This window comes from Vipera berus, assembly GCF_964194415.1.
Source record: "Vipera berus genome assembly, chromosome: 6".
Classification (NCBI taxonomy): Eukaryota; Metazoa; Chordata; class Lepidosauria; order Squamata; family Viperidae; genus Vipera; species Vipera berus.
The window spans coordinates 71,629,919-71,652,290 of NC_138208.1; the positions used below are offsets into that span (position 1 = coordinate 71,629,919).

Below are 22,372 nucleotides of genomic sequence, written 5' to 3' on the forward strand. Positions count from 1 at the left end.
TCACTATTTGAAGCAACTACATATAATTTTGAATTTTCCTACCTTACATAGTTTGTAACGCAACTGATCTTACCTTGGGAATGAACACGCACGTAGCTGTTTAACAAATGTTCGGGTTCCAGCTTGAACTGGCTTTGAACCATCATCATGTTCTGTATAGTCATGTCTGTGCCAGTTCCTCCTCTTCTTCACTACATGGTGAAAAATGTAAGCATCAATTTATGATAGGAGAGAATCAAATCCCATTTAGCTATGACATTCTCTGGGGCCTTAGTCAAAACTATTTCTCTATTAGTAATGAATTATTCAGGATTTTTGCTAGGATCTCATTGGAAGGGGGAAAGAATGAGGAAATAAAAAATGTATAGTACATCACACTGAACTTTTTGGAGAATAAGCGCAATACCATGGAACATAATACAAATGTCCAATCTACCCTTTCTTCAATATACTGTAGTCAGATCAGTCAATCTGGTTTTTTTTCTAACTATCCCCAAGATGTTCATTTTAGCACATATAATTGCCTCAAGATCACTGAGAGAATATTTCTTGTTGAATAGGGATTTGAATTAAGGCTCTCTATTTTCTCCCAGTAAATGTAAATGAATTTCAGATCAGGTCCTGCCACCAGTAAATTATTATTAAAATCTTTCTTTTCCTTCATCCAAAATTAAAGGAAATATTTTTAAAGATATAAGAAAAACTGAGTATGGCTTCATTCAAATGACTGTAGTTATATCAACATCCTAAACAAAAACTTTATATTTAAAAAAGTTAAATGATAAGATTCCATACCATGCCAACCAGAATGTATTCCAAAGATACACTTTTAATCATTTGCAGTCTTCAATATTCATGCAAACCATTCAGTGTAGGCTATGACTATCCCACCTAGATGTTTCTTGCTCACTAAAGTATCCATTATTTCAGAACTGATAAATTCTATCACTACAATTATGTCAATGAACAGAATTGTATTATAAAGTTAAAACTTGCCTTTCAAATGTACTGGTTAAATTTTGCTATAAAAAGTAACTTTGAAATCTTAATTTTAAAATCCATACTGAGCAAATTCTGTTTACCAGTGTTGTGAACACAACTTCAGAGTAAAGATTTACATTTGTCTGGATAAGTCTATAAAAAACCAATATTACAAGATAGTCTGAGCTGAAAACTGTTTTCAGTGTTTTCAAATTAAAGTTGTCCTCAGTGTAAACTGATTTATTTAACAGCTTGTCATGGGAACTGCAGTATTTTCTGCATATCACAGCAGATGGGGATGAATGCCACACCTTCAAGAGCTCAAACAGTTTATATTCAATAGCAGCTGCAAAAGAAATATTTAGCCATAGCCCTGTCATATCCATGTTGTATTTATCAAACTTCGGTGTGCATATTTGTATGTAAACTGTACATATCATTTTATCCAAATGTGTACAACTGTTTCTTCAAACTCAACCAACACTTTAGAAAATAGCCAATGGCATCTGACAGTTTTTTAGACAGGCAGCAAAACTACAGAAAATGTAAAACAAAGCCTCTGAGGTAACTGATCCCAGCTAAAAATATCTATTAACAGCCAGCATATAAATTATATATTAAAAGATAAATCATTACTTCATACAAGGTGCTCAATATTTACACTAAAAAGATTTGAGTGGATTTAATAACAAGTACCATTTCAACAATGCTGCACTAATAAACTAAATTACTATTGCTGCAGATCCTAGTAGGTTTGAATACATCTGTTGCACAGATAAACATAACATACATTAATCAGCATTATATCATTTCGGCATTTGAATAGTGACTCAATTTGAGATTTAGATGGCAATATTAGCATAGATGAATTATGCACATAAAATTATATTGGCTTTATCTCCATAGTAAACTTGTTCAGGCAAACATAGATAGCATACTAAAAACATCAACTTGCCGACAAAGGTCCATATAATCAAAGCTATATTTTTCCCCAAATACTAATGTAGGGCTGTGAGAGTTGGATCATTTGGAAGGCTAAGCACCAAAGAATTGATGTTTTCAAATTGATGTTTTCAAAGACTCTTGAGAGTTCCTTGGACTGCAAATAGATCAAACCAGCCAATCCTAAAATCCTGACTATTCTTTGGAAGGAAAAATACTGAAGCTGAAGCTCAAACACTTTGGCCACCTAATGAGAAGAATTGATTCATTGGAAAATGCCTAATGTCAGGAAAGATTGAAGGCAAAAGGAGAAGAGGATGGCAGAAGGTGAGATGGTCAAATAGTATCATCAACACAATGAACATGAATTTGGGCAAATTCTGGGAGAGAGTGGAGAACAGGGGAACCTGGCATATTATGGTCCATGGGGTTGCAATGAGTTTGAATGACTTAGCAACTGAACCACAATGAAAAGACTTGTTCAGGGATTCATAGATTCTTTCTAAAAGGTATTTTCATCAATACCCACTATCTGATAACCAGAATTGTTGGATTATCTCAATAAGTCCCTTTCCCAGCACATGAAGCAGAGCTCAATTTCAATTTTGCACAAGACTATGGAAATGGTAATTTAAAAATAGAAGGAAGTAGTCATTACTTCATTTGTCACTCTCAGACCACTTTTAGTAAGTTTTGGACTGATGGCCATTTTATCTACTTGCAGATATAGGAAACTCACTAAGGTGATCTGCCCTAAAGATTTATGAAAAGCTCTGGGACATGACAGAACCATTGAAATATGGAATGGTAAACTGAGATGGGCCACTGTCACTACTGCTGTGAACCCTAGACAGTCTCCTGAGGATTTAGAAGAAATGAAGTAGATTAAGTATAAGTGGCAGATACTGTATCTTGTGAAGATCATCAACTAAGGATCAAAGTACATTATTGTGCTTTTCATATGACAATAAAAAGTGGTAAAAATGTTCTTCATTGTTATCACTGCACTTTCATATAGCTGTCCAGTGTAGCTGTTTTATGTGGTTCAGGGACTTGAAATATCCATCCTAGCAAATAAGGTGTTGGAGGTCAAAATATTTGTTATAATATATTTACAAGACATCCTAATTTGATGCATTCTCAAACAAAGTACTTTATACTTCATCTGATCCAGTTTTGGGGGATCAAGTTTGAGTTCTTGAGGACCAAAGAAATGGGTAAGATACCTGAAGCTGTGCAATTCACTACATGTTTTCAAAAGTTGTGGTTGCTCCAACACTGGAGGTTTTTAAGAAGAGAATGGACAACTATCTGCCAGAAATAGCATTGGGTTTTCTGCTTGAGCAGGAGGTTAGACTAGAAGACCTCCAAGATCCCTTTCAACTCTATTATTTTGTTATTTTGGTCTTTCTTGTAGGCCAGCTTGGTCTTTCCAGTACTCAGTAAGCCTTCATGGTGTACTACTTTCATTAAATCTTCTTCACTGTCCTTCAGATATTCTTCCAATGCCCTTTTTTGTTCTTCAGTTCCCTGGTGTATTTGCAACATTCCACACTCACCCCATTTTACATGGTAAGTACAATGTGGCATGCCTCTACCTAGAAATGACAAAATGTCCACCTCGAGAAACCCACTCTGGATGTTACAATTCTTAACAGTTACTGAATAACTGCTGGTTAGTTACAATTTCTCCTTCTTACGAAAATCGTCTGAGAAAATAACTGTACAATTTCAGATACTCATCAAAAACAGTTCATTTGGATTCAGGACTGGTGCAATTTTGATATAACTGAATCAGCTCAATGTATTAGAAGTGGGAAACACCTAACTTCAAGGCCAAATATAAAACATTTTTTAGGGAGTAGGGGCACCTTACCTCAATCTTATCATAACGAAGTTATAAGAATCCATTCTGTCCCAAGCATTGTTTAGCATATATGTGAAAGTGCTAGAAATGTTTATTTCATTAGTTTGCTAACAATATCAAACTGTATTTCCCTGAATCTCCCAAGCAGAAACTGTGTAGCATGGGCTGGATGGAAATCAGTAAAATGAAACTGGATTTTGAAAATTATGTTACACTGAATAGAGTTTCCTTGAATTTGGAAGAGTGCCTATTCTGGATAAAGTTGTAAGAGAAAAGGTGCATAGTTTAGAGGTGCACTTACGAGTAAATATTATTTATGGGGACACAAGCCATTTCCACACCAAGGACTATATTAAACATTCAATGCTATCATGTCAAGCATTTCCCATAAATTCAAAAAATGGCTGAGTGATTCCCAAATTAAAGCTACCTTTGTGGAGAGTATAATGGCAAATTTACTTTATACAACATATGAAAATAATTTCTATGGTTTGCAGAAAAAAGAGTTATTTGATTTTGCTGTATTTAGCAGTCTTATATGTATTCCTTCATATTCCATACCAAGGTATTATCAAGATAAAGCAGTAGGTAAGCTGTAATATTTTTATGGCCAGAGCCATAAGTAGGTTGAAATGGAGGAGGAGGAAGAGAAGAATTATTGCTATTATAATTATTTTTAAAAATCAGCTTAAGTGTCATATCTTCAGATGGACAATCATGAAAACTAGGGCATTTTGGGGGAGGGTTGGAGAAATTATAAAATGTGTTGTTGTTATATCTGACAAAACTCAAACACTGCTTTTTAAAAAAAAATCTGCTTCTGAATTTTAGTTTTGCATTTGAAGTAGGGGTGGTAAAGGAAAAAAATTAATTATCTTTGATTTTATCTTTCCAGGCTCTTTGCATTTAAGAGAAAGAAGAACAAAGAAAAAGGAACAAAAGACAGTTCACTTGGCTTGAATCCCAGAAGATAACCAGCTATCTGACCAGACAAGTTACTTAAGAAATAAGAAGAAAAATTCTAATTTTCATTACTTAAATAGATAGATATATACTATTCAGTCTGCAAAATAACCCCTTGGCTATCATTATTGTTCTGAAGTATAAACAATGACAAACAGCTGTTGGGTTACAGGAATACAACAAAGAAGGACAGCAAAATAGTTGTAAGCTTATCTGAAACAAGCTTACAACTATTTGGAAGATCATGTGTGTTTTTTTAAAAGAAACTTTTTGTATTTATCTGATGTGATGCATTTCTGACTGTTTTGAACATTATAAGTGGGTTGTAACAAGAGCAGAAGCAACTTATGACCTTAACTGCCAGCTTCCCCATTGACTGCCTGTAGGAAGCCAGCAGGCAAGTCGCAAACCATCAAGCAGGCTGCCATGCATGCAAATCACATGATCATGGTGTTGCAGCAATGGCCATATTTTTAGTTACATGCTTTAATTATGTATTCTGCCAAGCAAATGTTGTAGATAAGTCATATTCCACATAATCTCTCAAGTCTTAAAAAAACATTAGAAATCAAGTGATCTGAAGTACTGATCTCTTGTTTAGCTCAAGCATTCTGGTAAAATATCTTCCATAGTATTTTCAGAGATTGGGATTAACACTAGGTTTTATCTACTGAAACTGCATCTATACATTTAGACATATCTGACCAAAGGTATTATGGTATGTTTCAAGAAAGATATAAACCAAGCATATTACTGTTGTGGTGACACAGTGGTTAGAATGAATCATGGCAGGCTAATTCTGCTAATTGCCAGCAGTTCGATCCTGACCATCTCAAGGTTGACTCAGCCTTCCATCCTTCTGAGGTTGGTAAAATGAGGACCCAGAGTGTTTGGGGCAATATGCTGACTCTGTAAACCACTTAGAGAGGGCTGTAAACCACTATGAACCAGTATTTAAGTCTAAGTGCTATTGCTATTGCTATTGCTATTATACATTATACAGCTGAATCTCTTGCAGTAATCAATAAATAGTAGATTCCAAAGGGACCAAATCAGTGGTGGTATTCAAATATGTGAACAACCAGTTCTCTGTGTGGATGCCGCTTCCGGAAGTCAATTCTGGGCCTGGGCAACAAAAAATTAGCTACCAGTTCTGCCGAAGTGGTGCAAACTGGCTGAATCCCACCACTGGAAGAAATGTATACTTCTTTGTTCCAGTTAATGATGTAACAGAGTATAAACCACAATGAGATATAACTTCAAAATGACATTACATAATTATCAAGGATAGCCATAATGTCATCAGCTATAAACATAATTTATATTCAGTATTGAGTCCACCATAACCTAAATTGTGCAAAATGCTTTAAAATTTATCACTTACTTAAGGAGGGTCCATGAAGAACTGCACAATTGGGACAGTGGTAAAGGTCAATATCAACAGCATGGTGTTCCTCTACTCTGACACAACTAAAAAAAAGAGAAGAAACAAAATTCAGGAACTTTATTTTAGTATCAGCCTTACATACGTTATACCAGCAATTTCTTATTTAGTTTTTCCATATCCAGGATGACAAAGAGAGAAACACTTTCGAGGCAACTAAGACCATCTAGAAAATAAAATATGATTTACTCATATTCTGCTGAATTGAATGTACTGCAAAATAGCTGTGCTTTTGTACTATTGAAATTAGTTCAAATGTTTTTAACTAATTAAAGCACAATTTTCTTAAACTAGAGCTAATTCCCTAAAATAAACCAGAATGACTTAGATTCAAATATAATTCCACTAATTAGCTCAAATGATCATTTGAGGAAAATCACTACCTCACAGCCTAGCCTTGTAGAGTGGGATTTTTACAATGGATTTTAAGGTGGTTTAATTTTTTTAAAAAAAATCTGATCAGACATGTGGAAGTAATGCAGGAACACTGCCCAAACTCCTGTAGTACTCAAGTTGTTTATCTGTGGGGTTTGTTCCCTGTTTATATACAGTAGCTTGCCATGTCAGTGTTAGAGCAGGTGTGGTTTTGTCCTTTTGTTTCTTTTTTAACTTGAAACTTTACTTAGCTTCACTTAACTAAATATCTTAAATAAACCAAAAGAACCAGTAGATCCAAGAATAAAAAATAGGAGTATTACAGAGTCATATATCAACAGAACATACAGTGTAAAGACTATTAACAGCCACTATGTAGGACAACCCCTTCATAGATTACTGCCTTGTCGTGGCGAAGGGGCTTGCGTAATTCAATGAAGCTATGAGCTATGCCGTGCAGGGCCACCCAAGACAGAAAGGTCATAGCAGAGAGTTATGACAAAACGTGATCCACTGGAGAAGGAAATGGCAGCCCACTCCAGTATCTTTGCCATGAAAACCCTATGGACAATACCAAAAGACAAAACGATATGACGCTGGAAGATGAGCCCCTCAGGTCGGAAGGCGTCCAATATGCTACTGGGGAAGAGCAGAGGGCTAGTACTAGTAGCGCCAGAAAGAATGAAGCGACTGGGCCAAAGCCGAAAGGATGCTCAGCTGTGGATGTGTCTGGTAGTGAAAGGAAAGTCCGATGCTGTAAAGATTTTTTCTCCATAGGAACCTGGAATGTAAGATCCATGAATCAAGGCAAGCTGGACGTGGTCAAACAAGAGATGACATGACTGAACATCGACATCTTAGGTATCAGCGAACTAGAATGGACAGGAATGGGTGAATTTAATTCAGATGACCATCAGGTATACTACTGCGGGCAAGAATCCCTCAGAAGAAATGGAGTAGCTTTCATAGTCAATAAAAGAGTAGGAAAAGCAATACTGGGATACAATCCTCAAAATGACAGAATGATCGCAGTTCGAATCCAAGGCAAACCATTCAATATCACAGTAGTCCAAGTCTATGCCCCAACCACCGGTGCTGAAGAGGATGAAATTGACCGGTTCTATGAAGCCCTACAGCACCTTATAGAACTAACACCAAAAAATGATGTCCTTATTATAATGGGTGATTGGAATGCTAAAGTAGGAAGCCAAAAGATAACCAGAATAACAGGCAAGTTTGGCCTTGGAGTACAAAATGAAGCAGGGCACAGGTTGATAGAATTTTGTGAAGAGAATGCGATGGTCATAGCAAACACTCTTTTCCAACAACCCAAGAGACAGCTCTACACATGGACATCACCAGACGGTCAACACAGAAATCAGATTGACTATATGCTCTGCAGCCAAAGATGGAGAAGCTCTATACAGTCAGTACAAACAAGACCAGGAGCTGACTGTGGCTCAGACCATGAGCTTCTCATTGCAAAGTTTAGGCTTAAACTGAAGAAAGTAGGGAAAAGCACTAGACCACGCAGGTATGAATTAAATCATATCCCTGTTGAATATACAGTAGAGGTGACAAATAGATTTAAGGAATTAGATCTGATAGACAGAGTGCCTGAAGAACTATGGACAGAGGTTCGCAACATTGTACAAGAGGTAGCAACTAAAACCATCCCAAAGAAAAAGAAATGCAAGAAAGCAAAATGGCTGTCTGAGGAAGCTTTGCAAATAGCTGAGGGAAGCGAAAGGCAAGGGAGAAAAAGAAAGATACGCCCAATTGAATGCAGAATTCCAGAGAATAGCTAGAAGAGATAAGAATGCCTTCTTAAATGAACAGTGCAAAGAAATAGAAGAAAACAATAGAATAGGGAGGACCAGAGATCTTTTCAAGAAAATTGGAGAGATGAAGGGAACGTTTCATGCAAAAATGGGCATGATAAAGGACCAAAATGGCAGGGACCTAACAGAGGCAGAAGAGATTAAGAAGAGGTGGCAAAATTACACAGAAGAACTGTACAAGAATGAGCTTAACGTCCCTGATAATCACAATGAGGTGGTCAATGACCTCGAGCCAGACATCCTAGAATGTGAAGTGAAGTGGGCCTTAGAAAAGCTGAGCAACAACAAAGTTAGTGGAGGTGACAGTATTCCAGCTGAGCTATTCAAAATCTTAAAAGACGATGCAGTAAAAGTGTTACACTCAATTTGCCAGCAAATTTGGAAAACTCAACAGTGGCCACAGGATTGGAAAAGATCAGTTTACATTCCAATTCCAAAGAAAGGCAGTGCCAAAGAATGTTCAAACTATCGCACCATTGCACTCATTTCTCATGCTAGTAAAGTTATGCTTAAAATCCTACAAGCTAGACTCCAGCAGTATGTGGATCGAGAACTACCAGAAGTACAGGCAGGATTTCAAAGAGGCAGAGGAACTAGAGATCAAATTGCTAACATACGCTGGATCATGGAGAAAGCTAGAGAGTTCCAGAAAAACATCTACTTGATGTTGACTATGCTAAAGCCTTTGATTGCTTCATTGACTATGCTAAAGCCTTTGATTGTGTGGATCATAACAAACTGTGGCAAGTTCTTAAAGAGATGGGAGTACCAGACCATCTTATTTGTCTCTTGAGAAACCTATATGCGGGTCAAGAAGCAACAGTGAGAACTGGACACGGAACCACTGATTGGTTCAAAATTGGGAAAGGAGTCCGGCAAGGCTGTATACTGTCTCCCTGCCTATTTAACTTATATGCAGAGCACATCATGAGAAAGGCAGGGCTAGATGAATCAAAAGTTGGAATTAAGATTGCCGGAAGAAATATCAACAACCTAAGATATGCAGATGATACCACTCTAATGGCAGAAAGTAAAGAAGAACTAAAGAGCCTCTTGTTGCGGGTGAAGGAGAGTGCAAAACATGGATTGAAACTTAACATTAAGAAAACCAAGATCATGGCATCCGGCCCTCTCAATTCCTGGCAAATAGATGGGGAAGAAATGGAGGTAGTGACAGATTTTATTTTCCTGGGCTCCAAGATCACTGCAGTTGGGGACTGTAGTCGAGAAATTAAAAGACGCTTGCTCCTCGGGAGGAAAGCCATGGCAAATCTAGACAGCACACTGAAAAGCAGAGACATCACCCTGTCAACAAAAGTGTGTATAGTCAAGGCTATGGTCTTTCCAGTTGCAATGTATGGCAGTGAAAGCTGGACCATAAAAAAGGCTGAGAGCCAAAGAATTGGGGCCTTTAAACTATGGTGCTGGAGAAGACTCCTGCGAGTCCCTTGGACTGCAAGGCGATCAAACCGGTCAGTTCTAGAGGAGATCAACCCTGACTGCTCTTTAGAAGGCCAGATCCTGAAGCTAAAACTCAAATACTTTGGCCACCTAATGAGAAGGAAGGACTCACTGGAGAAGAGCCTAATGCTGGGAAAGATTGAGGGCAATAGAAGAATGGGACGACAGAGAATGAGGTGGCTGAAGGGAGTCACTGAAGAAGTAGGCATGAGCTTAAATGGACTCCAGAAGATGGTAGAGGACAGGAAGGCCTGGAGGAACAATGTCCATAGGGTCGCGATGGGTCAGACACGACTTCGCAGCTAACAACAACAACAACAAATGTAGGACAGAGAGGCAGAGCACTAGCAGAGCACATCCATGAACACCAACTAGCAGTCAAAAGACATATGAAAAGTCTTTATCTTGCAACACATGACAGACTCATCCACTGTTTCAACTGGGAAACAGTGAGCATCCTAGATCAAGCTAAATCCAAGAACACTAAGGAATTCCTGGAAGTTTGACATTCAGACAAATCAGCCATCAATAGACACATAGAGTTAAACCATGTTTACCTACTACAAATAAACAATAAAAAAACAAAGAAGGAAACAAAAAGACTAGAACACATTATCTGCAGCAGCCTACACCCAGATAAGGAGGGATTAACACCAGACATCAACATCAAACAATATCCTAATCAAGGAACTACCAAGGAGCAAACCACTGGCAGGGCAAACTACTGTATGTAAGCAGGAAGCAAACCCACTTACTAGCACTGATGTTATCTAGTTGAGTAATGAAATGTCTGCAAAGAACCAAACTTAGAGAGCATCAAGGAGTCTTCCAGTAATCTCCCAGAGGGCAGAGGAAAGCAAAGGCTAGAGCAAGTTTTGAAAAATGGATAAATCCATAATCTAAACATGTATCAAAACTATCCACCAATCACAGCAGTAACTATTAGAGAAATTCAATACCATTTTGATAAATATTCTTTAAATTTAAAGATCAGAAATTTAAATTTCTAGTCTTCAAAACCAGAAGGTTTTTCCTTAGGTGGTAAGATAAATGTGAAAGATGCCTCCCTCCCTGTTTTCATTCTTTCTTTCCTTCCTTCCTTGCATAAGATAACTATGTTTAATTTCAGTGGGAAGAATGTTCATGAGCCAGGCCCATGACAGAGAAGGCACATCTCCTGGGACCCACCAAACATAGGTCCCTAGCTGACAGTATCCACCCAGAGTCACGTTGTGGTTGAGATGGGTGACAAATAAATTTAATAAATGAATTTAATAAATACCTTTTCTGGTAGACCCAAGTTAGGCGCCAGACTTGTCTGGAGCACTATAACCCCATCCAGTAGTAAAGAACAAAACTTGTAGCCATCATGAAACCTGGTAAAGAGGGGAAATCTGAGGAAGATTTTAAACCTATAGTGCTCTTAAGCATTTCTTACAAATTACTGGAGAGACTCATCTTAAACAAAATAACCCCCCTGGCAGAGGAACATATACTTATAAAACAGGCTGGATCAAAAAGAAACTGCTGCGATCAGATATTATTACTAACTGCTCATATAGAAAATAGATTTCAGCAAAGAAAAAATACAGTGAGGGGAAAAATTATTTGATCTGCTGATTTTGTAAGTTTGCCCACTGACAAAGAAATGATCAGTCTATAAGTGTAAAGGCAGAGATAGTTTAACAGTGACAGAATAACAACAAAAATCCAGAAAAAAATGCATTTCAAAAAAGTTATAAATTGATTTGCATTTTAATGAGTGAACAAAACATCTTAGTACTTGGTGGCAAAACCCTTGTTGGCAATCAAATAGGTCAGACATTTTTTGTAGTTGGCCACCAGGTTTGTACACATCTCGAGAGATTTTGTCCCACTCCTCTTTGCATATCCTCTCCAAGTCATTAAGGTTTCTTTTTTTTTATTGAAAAGTTTTACAATACATTTTTTTTTAAAAAAAACATACTCCTTCCCTCCCCCCCAACCCTCCCCTCCCCCCTCCCCGACTTCCCAGAGCTGAATACAGGGTATTAACTTACAAACTTAAGCTAAAATATGCTAACAACAAAAATAAAACATTAAATTCTATCGCACTTTAACTCTCTGTAAACATAACTATATTACTAACAAATAACAAATAACTAATAATACATCGTATAAAACCACTACTTATTCAAATGCTAAATGAAACTTTTTAGTCCCATGTTTATTCTGAATATATTCGATCCATCTTCTCCATTCCACAATATATCTCTGTTGCGATTGTTCTTTCAAGTATGCTGAAATCTTTGCCATTTCCGCCAAGTTGGAAACTTTCAAAGTCCACTCTTCTATAGTAGGCAGTTCCTCCTTCTTCCAATATTGTGCTACTAAAAGTCTTGCTGCCGTAATTAAATTCAACATCAATTTAGTGTCTGTAACAGTAAAATCTGTAATAATACCCAACAAAAACAACTGCAGAGAAAACCTTATCTTTTTCTTAAATATCTTTTGCATATTCCACCAAATTTTAATCCAAAAAGCTTTGACTTTTTTACAAGTCCACCATATGTGATAATACGTTGCATCCCCACAACCACACCTCCAACATTTGGGCTGGCAATTCGGATACATACTTGCTAGTTTTTTAGGGTCTAAACGCCACCTATAAAACATTTTATAAAAATTCTCTCTTAAATTTTGGGCCTGTGTAAATTTTACATTTCTAACCCAAATCTCTTCCCAAGTATCCATTGTTATAACCTCCTGAAAATTCTGGGCCCACTTTGTCATACAATCTTTAACAAGTTCTGTTTCTGAGTCAATTTCTATCAATGCATTATATATTCTTCTTATAAGTGCTTGACCTTGATCTCTAATTTGTTTTACCAAATTTTCATCAAATATCAAAATGCCAACTTTCTGATCTTCTTTCCATCTTGCTTGTAACTGCCCATACTGAAACCAAGTTTGCACAATCTTTTCTTCTTTTAAAATATTATTTATTAATTATTATTTATTAATTTAATTTGTATACCGCCCTTCTCCCGAAGGACTCAGGGCGGTGAACAGGGCAACACATATTAAAAAACAAGATACAAAAATTAAAAACGATTAAACAACAATGTCCATGAATAAATTAATACACATTAAAAGTTAAAACCGATTTATAAAACCCAACCCCATCCCATCAGGCCAGGCTAGCTTGTTCAAAAAGGTAGGTTTTGAGATCACGCCGGAAGGAGTGGAGGTCAGGTGCCATCCGGAGCTCGGCCGGAAGATGGTTCCATAAATCCGGCGCGCCCACAGAGAACGCCCTCCCCCTGGGGGCCACCGGTAAGCATTCTTTGACCGGTGGCACCCTGAGGAGGCCCTCTCTGTGGGAGCGTACTGGGCGGAGGGAAGTTGACGCTGGGCGCAGGTGCTCCCCAAGGTATTCCGGACCCATGCCATGTAGGGCTTTGTAGGTCATTACTAACACCTTGAATCTCACCCGGAAGACAACTGGAAGCCAATGCAGCTCGCGGAGCAGAGGTGTAACATGGGAGTGTCGGGAAACTCCCAACACAACTCTCGTGGCTGCATTCTGTACCAGTTGGAGCCTCCGAGTGGTCTTCAAGGGTAGCCCCATGTAGAGAGCGTTGCAGTAGTCCAGATGAGAGGTCACGAGCGCGTGAGTGACCGTACGTAAGGCATCCTGGTCTAGATAGGGCCGCAACTGGCGCACCAGGCGGACCTGGGCAAAGGCCCCCCTAGTCACAGCTACTATATGGTCTTCTAAGGAAAGCTGTGAATCTAGGAGGACTCCCAAGTTGCGAGCCCTATCTACGGGGGGTAATAACTCACCCCCCCATAGAGAGGGATGGGATATCCTGAATATCCCGAGATGCCGGTACGCACAGCCACTCAGTCTTGTCAGGGTTGAGTCGAAGCCTGTTCCTCCCCATCCAGACCCGAACCGCCTCCAGGCAGCGGGACATCACGTCGAGGGCATCACTGGGGTGGTTTGGGGTCGAAATGAAAAGCTGGGTATCATCAGCATATTGATGATACCCAACTCCAAAACCACGAATGATCTCACCCAGCGGTTTCATGTAGATGTTGAACAGGAGAGGCGAGAGGACCAACCCCTGAGGGACTCCACAAATGAGAGACCTCGCGGTCGACCTCTGCCCCCCTGCCAACACCGACTGCAAGCGTCCCAGGAGATAGGAGGAGAACCACTGAAGGACCGTGCCTCCCACTCCCAATCCCCTGAGACGCCGCAGCAGGATACCATGGTCGATGGTATCGAAAGCCGCTGAGAGGTCTAATAGGACTAGGACAGAGGAATATCCCCTGTCCCGAGCCCTCCAGAGATCATTCACCAGCGCGACCAATGCCGTCTCCATGCTGTACCCGGGCCTGAAGCCCGATTGGTACGGGTCTAGATAATCCGCTTCATCCAGAACCAGAGGGAGCTGATGCGCCACCACACTCTCAACAACCTTTGCAAGAAAGCGAAGGTTGGAGACTGGACGAAAGTTTAATTGCCATACATTCGTTTCTATCCTTAAAATTTCTTTATATGTAGTCTCATCATGTTTAAATCCCACATTTATATTTTCTATTGCATGTTTAGGTATTGCCCAAATTGGTATCTTGTAATTTAACTTATGTCTATATTTTTTCCATACTCACAACAGAGCATACCTTAATATATGTATCTTCAATACATTATCCACCTTCCTATCATACAATAAATATGCATGCCAACCAAATAACAAATCATAACCCTCAAGATTTAATAATCTCCCTTGTGTTAAATTAAACCAATCAATTATTGATGATAAAGCAGCAGCCTCATAATATAGTTTAAGATTAGGCATTTTAAGACCACCTCTTTCACGTGTATCTTGCATTATCTTAAATTTGACTCGTGGCTTTTTCCCTGCCCAAACAAATTTATTAATACCTTTCTGCCATTCCTCCAAATTTAAATCCTTTTTAAGTATAGGTATCATTTGAAACAAAAATAATTTTTTTGGCAAAACATTCATTTTTACTGCTGCAATTCTTCCCAGTAAAGATAGTTGTATTTTTTTCCAACCATCTAGCTCTTTTTGTATTTTTAACCATAACAATCCATAATTATTTTTATATAATTTCACATTTGAGGCTGAGAGATAAAACCCAAATATTTAGTCTTTTTAACTATTTCAAATCCTGTTAACTCTTCTAAAACAACCTGTTGTTCTACAGTCATATTTTTAGACAATATTTTAGTTTTTTGTGTATTTATCTTGAATCCAGAAACTTTCCCATATGACGTTATTATCTCCATCAACTCTACTACTGAGTAAGTCAGTTGACTTACTGTAAGGTTTCAAGGCTGACGTTTGGCAGCTCAAACTTTAGCTTCGTCCACAAGTTTTCTATGGGATTAAGGTCTGGAGACTGGCTAGGCCACTCCAGGACCTTAATGTGCTTCTTCTTGAGCTACTCCTTTGTTGCCTTGGCCATGTGTTTTGGGTCATTGTCATGCTGGAATACCCATCCACGACCCATTTTCAATGCCCTGGCTGAGGGAAGGAGGTTCTCACCTAACATTGATGGTACATAGCCCCATCCATTGTCCCTTTGATGCAGTGAAATTGTCCTGTCCCCTTAGCAAAAAACACCCCCACAGCATAATGTTTCCACCTCCATGTTTGATGGTGGGGATGGTGTTCTTTGGGTCATAGGCAGCATTTCTCCTCCTCCAAACACAGTGAGTTGAGTGCATGCCAAAGAGCTTGATTTTGGTCTCGTCTGACCACAACACTTTCACCCAGTTCTCCTCTAAATCATTCAGCTATTCATTGGGAAACTTCAGATGAGCCTGTACATGTGCTTTCTTGAGTAGGGAACCTTGTGGGTGCTGCACAATTTCCGTTCTTCACGGCGTCGTGTGTTACCAATTATTTTCTTGGTGACTATGGTCCCAGCTGACTTGAGATCATTGACAAGATCCTCCTGTATAGTTCTGGGCTGATTCCTCACCGTTCTCATGATCACTGAAACTCCACGATGTGAGATCTTGCGCGGAGCCCCAGACCAAGGGAGATTGACAGTTATTTTGTGTTTCTTCCATTTGCAAATAATCGCACCAACTGTTGTCATCGTCTCACCAAGCTCCTTGGCAATAGTCTTTTAGCCCATTCCAGCCTTGTGTAAGTCTACAATCCCGTACCTGACATTTTTGGACAACTCTTTGGACTTGGCCATGGTGGAGAGTTTGGAATCTGACTGATCGATTGCTTCTGTATTTTATACACCCTTTAAGAGAGTGCTCTTATTCTTTATTCTCCTAATCTCAATTTGTTACCTGGGAACCAGAAATCTTGCTGACTGATACAGGATCAAATACTTATTTCACTCATTAAAATGCAAATCAATTTTGTAACTTTTTTGAAATGCATTTTTCTGGATTTTTTTGTTGTTATTCTGTCTCTCACTGTTAAAATAAACCTACCATTACAACTATAGACTGATCAATTCTTTGTCAATGGGCAAGCGTACAAAATCAGCAGGGAACCAAATAATTTTTCCCCTCACTGTATCTGTCACCGTGTTCATCAACCTATCATTGGCCTACCATACAGTGTGGAGAGGAGGGCTGATTCTAAAATTCTTACGCGTTGTGCCTTGTAAGAAAACAGCTCTTCTACTCAACAGTATACTTTCAAACAGATACACTGAAGTACATCTTAGTCGGAAATATAGGTTAAATGATGGCTTGCCACAGTTTTCTATGCTGACTCCACTATTTTTAATTTTTAATATATACACATCAATCTACCAGGTATTGCTGCAAGAAAGTTTATATATGTTGATGACATCATTCTGATAAAACAATATGAAGACTTTAATATTTCGGAAAAAACCCTCAAAAATTATTTAAAAGAAATGTATAATTTTTTTTTAAATCCATAGGCTGAAACCCAACATTAACAAAACCAAAGTCATCTGTTTTCACTTGAACAACAGACAAGCTAACTATATACCAAAAGTGGAATTTAGGAAGCAGGTGCTGAAATTTAATCGTAATCCAAAGAATTTAAGAGTGACCCTTGACTGGTCCTTAATCTATAGGGAACACTTAAGAAAAAAGATGGATAAAATAAAAACTAGGAACAATACCCTACATAAATTTTCTGGCACCAGCAAGTGTAACAGCTTTCAGGATATCAGCTCTTGCTTTGGTATATTTGGTGGTTGAATACTCCAGCCCTGTATAGTTAAATAGTGTTCACACAAAGGCAGTGGACACCCAGCTTAATCATACTATGAGAGAAATATCAGGATCTATTAAACTGAGACCTTCTGAATGGCTACCATTACTATCTAATACACCAACCCTACACCTTAGAAGAAAATCAGCCTTAAAAGGGGAGTGGCAGAAATGCAAGGCAAACCAATTATTACCTAGACACAAGGACTGTCACAATCAAATACTCAGACTCCAAATACTGCAAATCTTGGAACCAGCAGTGGAAATGTGGACAGCAATTAGTCAGAGAAGGCTTTGATATTGAGATAGTATGGCACCAGGAATGGGCAACTTCTAACCCAGATCTGTTTAATTTAGTGTCTGATACAGTAAATATCCCTCCAGCTTTGATCCTAGATAGCACTCAAACAAATTACAACTAACCATGGCAGGTGACAATACTGGAAATACAAATGGGGGCTGTGACTGTAGGAACATTGTACAAATTTTACATTATATTGTGACAGAATGCCCCCTCAGAAGGTTTCCTAGATCCCTGCAAAAATTACATCATCTTGAGGGCACTGCTGTCCAATGATTAAATGATCTAGATATCTGGCCATAAGCTTAGCCACTCTAGTAACTGCTCATACATAATTTAATTTTATTCGTCACTTTTATTGTGCATTTTTAAAATAATTTACTCTATTAATTTTATATTTTGATGCACATTTTATATGCTGTTTTGTGAATTTTATGCATTAACGCTATATTTTATTACGCCACATGAAATAAACAAAGATGGTATAGTCCTGGAACCAGTGGGCCTCAAAATTCAGAGTCACCCAGCCTTGTCAAGGTTCAGCTGAAGCCTTCTGTTTCTGATCCAGAATCTCACAGCCTCTAGATACCGGGATAAGATGAAAAAATTACCTGACTACTGATAAAAGTAAACCTTAGCCAGGAAAGTATAATGTGAAAGAATATTTAATAAATAATTTCTTGCCCAACACTTCTCTCCATAAAATCATTAGTTTTATTGAGGAGGGGGATGTTTGCATATATTTATCTGATATATGGCTTTTGCAAAGACTAAAAACCTCTGGCTGAGCTTCCTGAAGAACATAAGTAGATAAACCCAATAAATCATAATAATGTGAATTACCCTAGGAATTAAAAACTACAAATCTGCAATACATGTACAGAATCACATTACAGGCATAGGAAACTGTTTTAAATGAAGTAGATATACTAATTTGTGCTGAACAATTGAAGTAGTACAATGGAGTTTGAAGGTGATATCTCACCAATACCAACATCACCAATTTCAGCTGGAGGAGAGTTCAAGCTACTAAGTAGAAAGAAAGTCAGTCAATTCAATGCTACCAGTACTAAATCTAGAAAACATATACTAATTATACCTATTATCTATATCTATTATTGAGTTGTTATGATTCCCATACTGCACTGTAACTTGCCTAGAGTTTTAAGATTGTTCAGTGTCAATCAATCAATATAACCTCTTTCAGGACCTAATCTAGGAAAATAATTGCTATGAACCCAAATTCATTGTCTGAGGCTTTTATGATACATTCAAAAGTGCCCGACAATGAAACATGATGTGGGCAAAGTGATTTTTTTCCTTAAAAGGATAATAAATCACAAAAAGATCACCATTCCACAAATCAACACTATACAGAGTTACACATAATACTGCTAAGACTATTTGTAACTATAGATTTTCTGTATCTCTTGGTTTATTTTGCATACCCTTCTGTAAGGTTTATGTGCAAGAGAATGAATTCATGAGAAATGAAAAAAGAATTTGCTATAAGGTCTTTCATTGGTCACAGATGTCTAAGGAGATTCTCAGTCATTCAGGTCATAGTTATCCCAAAGGTGCTTTTCCAGGAGGCAACTGGACTTTGTTTTTCTTTGAAGACATTTCACTTCTCATCCAAGAAGCTTCTTCAGCTCTGACCTGATGGTGGGGAATGGAAGGATTTATATTTAATATTTTGCATTGAGTCACATTATCAGAAAGCTTTTCATGTATCAGATATTTGAAGAATATACTAAATTGAGTGATGAAATAAACACTGTGCTTGGTATTTTTATAATTATATTAGCCTGCTATGGATTTGAACATAAGTTCTGTCTGCAAGGAATATTCCCCACCATCCGGTCAGCACTGAAGAAGCTTCTTGGATGAGAAGCGAAATGTCTTCAAAGAAAAATAAGTAAGTCCAGTTGCCTCCTGAAAAAGCACCTTTGGGACATTGGTCACAGAATTCATTATCTGAGCGAGGTGCCTGGACATCAAAGAGCAATAGTGTGGAAAGCATCAGACAGAATCCTCCTCCTGTTACTTCTGAAACAATCTAGGACAGTTTGATTCGTCCTTTTGACTTTCCTGTGAAAAATCTAGTCTGCACATGAACTGTATCAGAAGCATTATTAACTATCCCCACACTAAAATAATGTCACAAATATCTTTTGTTGGAGAAAGAATTTGCACATCCCTGCTGTATTTGGGGAAAATGGCATGACTAAGTCTTGGCTTCCAGAATTTTTTTACATCTTATCTATTGCCACCAGCAAGATGAGCTTATTAAAAAAACATTCTACAAAAAAATATTACATATATTGAATGTTATTCTACATAATTTATGAAACCTATGGATGGTCAGCAATTTCTTTAAGTTTCAAAAGTTTCTGTACATCTTTGATATTACATCACAAGTTATACATTAACAAGATATTGTATTGTTCTTTTCAATTCCATAGCAGGCTAATATAATTATCAAAAATACCAAGCACAGTGTTTATATCATCACTCAATCTAGTATATTCTTCAAATATCTGATATATGAGGCTTCCCGATAACTTGACCCAATGCAATGGCGCCCAGCTGTGTGGCAACAGCCCTGCCCGAGCTGCTCGACACCCTCTCAGGGTTAGCGGTGGAGTTCTCCAGGCTTATAGTTCTGGGGGACTTCAATTTGCCTTCACTGGGAGGGTTGTCTGAGTTAGCTCGGGAGTTCATGGCTTCCATGACGGCCATGGGCCTGATCCAAGTGATTCAGGGCCCGACTCATGTGGGGGGTCACACTCTCGACCTGGTGTTCCTGTCTGGACAGTGGTTGGATGATCTGGGAGGGGGTTTACCAACCATTGTTCCCCTGTCATGGTCAGATCACTATCTCCTACGGCTGGTCTTCCGTTATGCCACCCCCTGCCGCTGGGCTGCGGAACCGACCAGGTGGTTCCGCCCCAGGCGCCTAATGGACCCTGAACGGTTCCAGATGGCGCTTGGGTCTATACCCATTGCCCTCACCCACAGCCCAGTCGATGCCTTGGTGGATGCCTGGGAAAGGGCAGCTGCCGGGGCACTTGACTGTGTTGTACCCTTGCGACCTCTGACCCAGCGCAGATCCCGTTGGGCTCCATGGTTCTCTGCGGAGCTCCGGGAGATGAAGCGTCGGAAACGGGGTCTAGAGAGCGGTTGGAGGTCCAGCCGATCCGAATCTGACCGATTGCAGTTAAGAACCTTTATAAGGTCTTATCTTGCGGCGATGAGGATGGCGAAGTCTAATTACTTCGCTGCCCTCATCGCGTCCGCAGATAATTGCCCGGCCGCCCTGTTTAGGGTGATTCGCTCCCTCCTTAACCAGGAGGTGAGGGAAGATCCCTTGCAGGGACGAGCCAAGGAGTTTAGTCATCATCTGGTGGACAAAATCGCTCAGATCCGGGCCGGTCTGGACTCTGACTGGGCAGAGTCTGACGTGGAGGAATCGGACGGTCTTGAGCATGTTATCTGGACTGAGTTCGATCCTGTTTCCCCTGATGATGTGGACAGGATCATGGGGAGGCTGAGCACCACCACCTGTTTGTTGGATCCGTGCCCCTCCTGGCTGGTTTATGCAGCCCGGGAGGAGACACGAGGCTGGTTCCAGGCAGTAATAACTGCTTCTTTGAAGGAGGGTGTCTTTCCTGCCGTGACCAGGGGGGCTTTTGCCCAGGTTCGCCTGGTGCGCCAGTTGCGACCCTATCTGGACCGAGATGCCCTACGCACAGTCACTCATGCGCTCGTGACCTCCCGTTTAGACTACTGCAACGCTCTCTACATGGGATGGGGCTGCCCTTGAGGACCACTCGGAGGCTTCAGCTGGTGCAGAATGCGGCCACGCGAGTTGTGATGGGGGTTTCCCGATACTCCCATGTAACACCTCTACTCCGCGAGCTGCATTGGCTCCCGGTTGCCCTCCGGGTGAGATTCAAGGTGCTGGTGATGACCTATAAAGCCCTAAATGGCGAGGGTCCGGGTTATCTGAGGGAACACCTGCTGCCGGCATCAAGCTCCCTTCGTCCAGTGCGCTCCCACAGGGAGGGTCTTCTCAGGGTACCGCCGGTAAGAGATTGCCGGCAGACAACACCCAGGGATAGGGCCTTCTCATTGGGTGCGCCTGCCCTTTGGAACCAGCTGCCAGTGGAGCTTAGGACTGCCCCTGACCTCCGTTCATTCCGCCGGGACCTGAAGACCTGGCTCTTCGAGCTCTCTGGCCCAGGCTGAAAATTTTAATTTTAATTTTAATTTTAATTTTAAATGGGGTTTTATTTGTTCAGGGACGGATATAATTTGTTTAACTGTTTTTAACTTTTGTATTTTTTGTTTTAATCACCCTGTAAACCGCCCTGAGTCCTTCGGGAAAGGGCGGTATATAAATATAATAAAATAAATAAATAAATAAATAAAATAGAGAGTCATAGAAAATGATAAAGTTAAACTGCTCTGGGACTTCAGAATTTAAACAGACAAGCACCTGCAACATAACACCCTGGACTTAACAACTGTCAATAAGAAAGACAAAAAAGTCTGGATAGTGGATGTGGCAGTGCCTGGAGACAGCAGAATAGATGAGAAAGAACTGGAGAAGATAACAAAATGCAAAGACCTACAAATAGAAATAGAAAGACTGTGGCAAAGGCAAGCAAGGATAGTACCAATAGTAATAGGCGCCTTGGGTGCAATCCCAAAATAACTGGAGCACCACTTCAACACCACTGGCATTAACAAATTCACCATTAGTCAACTGCAAAAGGCGGCCTTACTAGGAACTGCTTCCATCCTGCGACGATATCTCTAATACCATCAAACATCAACATCTGCCTATCCCAGGTCCTTGGTAAGGACTCGATAGGTAGACAAAAATGCCAAATCCAGTCTGAACATCTGGCTGTGTGAATAATAATAATAACAATAACAATAACAATAACAATAACAATAA

General features: G+C 39.4%; 1 protein-coding gene across 1 annotated transcript in view; it reads right to left on the bottom strand.

Annotated features, from left to right (window-relative positions):
• Nucleotides 1-22,372, bottom strand: part of KDM7A (lysine demethylase 7A) — a 61,736-nt gene that overhangs the window by 28,109 nt on the left and 11,255 nt on the right. The window contains exons 2-3 of the mRNA XM_081330992.1: nt 6,138-6,223; nt 74-191 (exon numbers count right to left, since the gene is read on the bottom strand). Of these exons, the coding sequence (XP_081187118.1) occupies nt 74-191; nt 6,138-6,223 (204 nt within the window). The remainder of the gene's footprint in view (nt 1-73; nt 192-6,137; nt 6,224-22,372) is intronic.